Consider the following 2,983-nt stretch of genomic DNA (forward strand, 5'->3'; position numbering starts at 1 on the left):
AAACACATTTTATTTTACTTACAGCAAGTAAACTAATATAAAAAAATATGACTTTTGAAATCCACATTTGTCTAAGAATGATACATAATGTACAGTTGTTTATCACAATTAAAGCATTCTAATAAGATTAGTAGATTCCAGTCATTATCGTAGAATCAACCACAGCATAGGCATATTCTACACTAACTTAGACAATTCATTACAGTAAAGCAAAACAAATAATGTAGGGTAAAAAGTGATAGAGTTTACTACATGCTTCTGTTGCTTACAACAAATATAACTGTCAATCATGTTTACTGTTCACTGTACAATTCATTGCATTCTCTAAAATGGTGGTCATTTAGTTTATTACAAAGTGACACAATAATTTAGTGGAGAAGGTAAAAAAAAATCCATAACTGACAGTCAATGAAGCAAATGTACAGATTCAATTTAATGGATTTGATAGTTGACTACATTTTGTACGTACATGGAAAATGACAACAAGAATACTTAACGCAAAATTACTCTTTGCAGCTGTCTAGAGATTGATATGATAACTATCTCCTTCCAGGGAAAATTTTCTATACCTAACATTGCTAAATCTTCCACTATGCAGAACGCATTGCCATTATTCAAAAGACAAGTACAAATGTGTGATACACAATTCATCAGCATTTATGAGTTTGGAAATATACATTGCAAGCACATGCACATTTTATGTTATATTCTACAATTTAAATATCTGTCATCTCGTCAATCTTGACTTCACATCACATCACAGATAAATAATCCATGCAGAATACAGGCTCGTAATATCAAATGTCTCTCTTTAGTTCATTGTACACTGTACGCATCATGTCTTGTTCACATTTGTCAGTTTGCTGACAAGTAAAAAAAAACAACAACAACAAACAGACTGACATACTTCATCAAAACACTGTGGAAATGGTGAATCAGGAGACAAAGAGATAAAAAATTCATCAACTATTGCAAAACTGCGTTATCCATTGGCATACTTTTCAAACAACTCTGTTCCTCCTCTTATCCAACATACAGATCCATCAAGAAAAAAACACACATTAGAAAATCTTCTTGACACTCCATCATTTCTAGACACCGTCATTCACTGTCATTCACTAGTCACACAATGCATCATTAACATGGTTGAAAGTTGTGAATAGAAACATATTCAATGGATTAGATAACGGCAGAGAAAAAGGGCACCTGCCATAAAAAATGGTCTGAAACACATTGTATGAACTTGTCAGCATTTTGTCATAGAACAAACTAAATTGTTTTTTTGCAGGCAATTTCGTACTGCAATCAAAATGTATCCACTATAGATATATCATTGTACATGATTCCGTGAAGATCCACAACCTTTCAGAATTAAAAGATGTAACAAAGAATGAATCGCTCATATCAGCAGTGTTTAACTGTTTGTCATTTTATACGAGCAATAACAACACCAACCACATATCTTGAATCAGAAAGTGTTCTAGTTTCATAAGAAATTGACAATGTAAAGTGATGACAAACATTGTGAGGCACATTCCAGGCAGACATACTCACACATCAGTGAGTGACATGTTAAGTGAGGTGATATGTGGACAAGATTTACTCACGTTGGACTGTGACATAAATGCTGCCCTCTACAGGTCCGGCCACACACATGTAGGCTCCAGTGTCCGTTTCCTGCAGGTTGCTGATCACAAGACGCGTCTCCCCCAGGGACGGACTCTCCACGCGAATTCTACCAAAGTCTGGAATGCAAACAAATCAAGCAATTATAACCAAACAAAATAGATTTTAGGAACAAAAGAGCTAGGCACCAAAAGCTTTCAAATGCTGCAATATTATGTCATTTTCTCATCTTTTCAAAGAATTATTCCTATTCGCACTTCCATCTCACAAATGAAATGTAATAAAGCAGATATTCAACTACCATGAAGCAGGATAGCAAATCTAATGCAACAATAAAGAATACATTACACAATTTGCAAAACAATCTTCAGCAAAATTATGAAAACACAAACAAACAGTTTCTACGCAACCTTACATGAACAATACATGAATCTTTGTCATAAGGGACAGCAGTATCCTGGAGAACATTGCAATTACATGTATAGCAATACTACACAGACAAGGATGCCTTTTAAATTTTTATCCTTAAGTAACAGCAATCTAATAATCACTAATCTATCTTTGTTTAATTTTCATCCACGGTAGCCTACCTAACAAAGGTTGATCAATCATCATGCTACACATAAAGTGCACATGAACTTGTAACACATGAGAATCCATAATACAATGTAGTTCATAAGACTGGTCAACCTTCTGAACAGTGAGCACAAATCCAAACAGCAGAACAGAAGGATATCTGCTAGAAGTTCTTGAAGGTATCCTCTATCATTTTTTGTCCTTACCATATGAGATGTTCTCGCCAGCAGCATTCCTCCAGATTGGTGGTTCCACGAGGTTGGTATCGTTCACAGAGCACAGGTAGCTGATGGTGCCACCGATCCGCGGCTCTGAGTCATGGCTGGGCACGATGTTAATACTGACCGGAAGGACACTCTCGCAGTGACTGCCCGTATAACCCGCCGGGCAGCGACACTCGCCTTCCATACAGATTCCTCCGTTGATACACATGGGGAAGCAACCTTCATTGCAATAGTTTGGTTTGAAGAAATACGGAGGGGAAAACAATAGGTGATATGAACTCATCACTGCATCTTAATGATGCTCATATGGTGATATGCAGACATACAGATTTGGAAAAATATTTTTAGGTTAAGGCACTCTTGAGTCAGAACATGGAATATCGAAATTTGTCAAGAGACATCCATACCCATATTACAACTACCATTTGTAATTATTGAAAAAAAAGTGATATGAAACAACTCCAAACTTTATTCACACTTTGAACTGGCTTTGCCATGCAAAATAATATACCAACCATTAGATTGATTTTATATACTCATTTCTGATAAATGCTCAT

At 35.8% G+C, this 2,983-nt stretch overlaps 1 protein-coding gene across 1 annotated transcript; it reads right to left on the bottom strand.

The window, feature by feature from the left end:
* Positions 1-1,404: 1,404 nt before the first annotated feature.
* On the bottom strand, positions 1,405-2,635 carry LOC140229834 (zinc metalloproteinase nas-37-like). Its single transcript, XM_072310061.1, has 2 exons — positions 2,409-2,635; positions 1,405-1,745 (listed from the first exon to the last, which is right to left on the bottom strand). Exons 1-2 carry the CDS (start codon positions 2,632-2,634, stop codon positions 1,600-1,602), a joined length of 372 nt encoding a protein of 123 aa, XP_072166162.1. The 5' UTR covers position 2,635; the 3' UTR covers positions 1,405-1,599.
* Positions 2,636-2,983: the final 348 nt, after the last annotated feature.

The sequence above is a fragment of the Diadema setosum genome, chromosome 6 (assembly GCF_964275005.1).
Source record: "Diadema setosum chromosome 6, eeDiaSeto1, whole genome shotgun sequence".
Lineage (NCBI taxonomy): Eukaryota > Metazoa > Echinodermata > Echinoidea > Diadematoida > Diadematidae > Diadema > Diadema setosum.

Bases quoted from the DNA above. Each gene is read 5' to 3' on its own strand.
- LOC140229834 (XM_072310061.1), bottom strand. From the start codon at position 2,634: ATGTGTATCAACGGAGGAATCTGTATGGAAGGCGAGTGTCGCTGCCCG. The intron at 1,746-2,408 runs GTAAGGACAAAA...TTTGCATTCCAG, and splicing joins TGGCGAGAACATCTCATATG to ACTTTGGTAGAATTCGCGTG.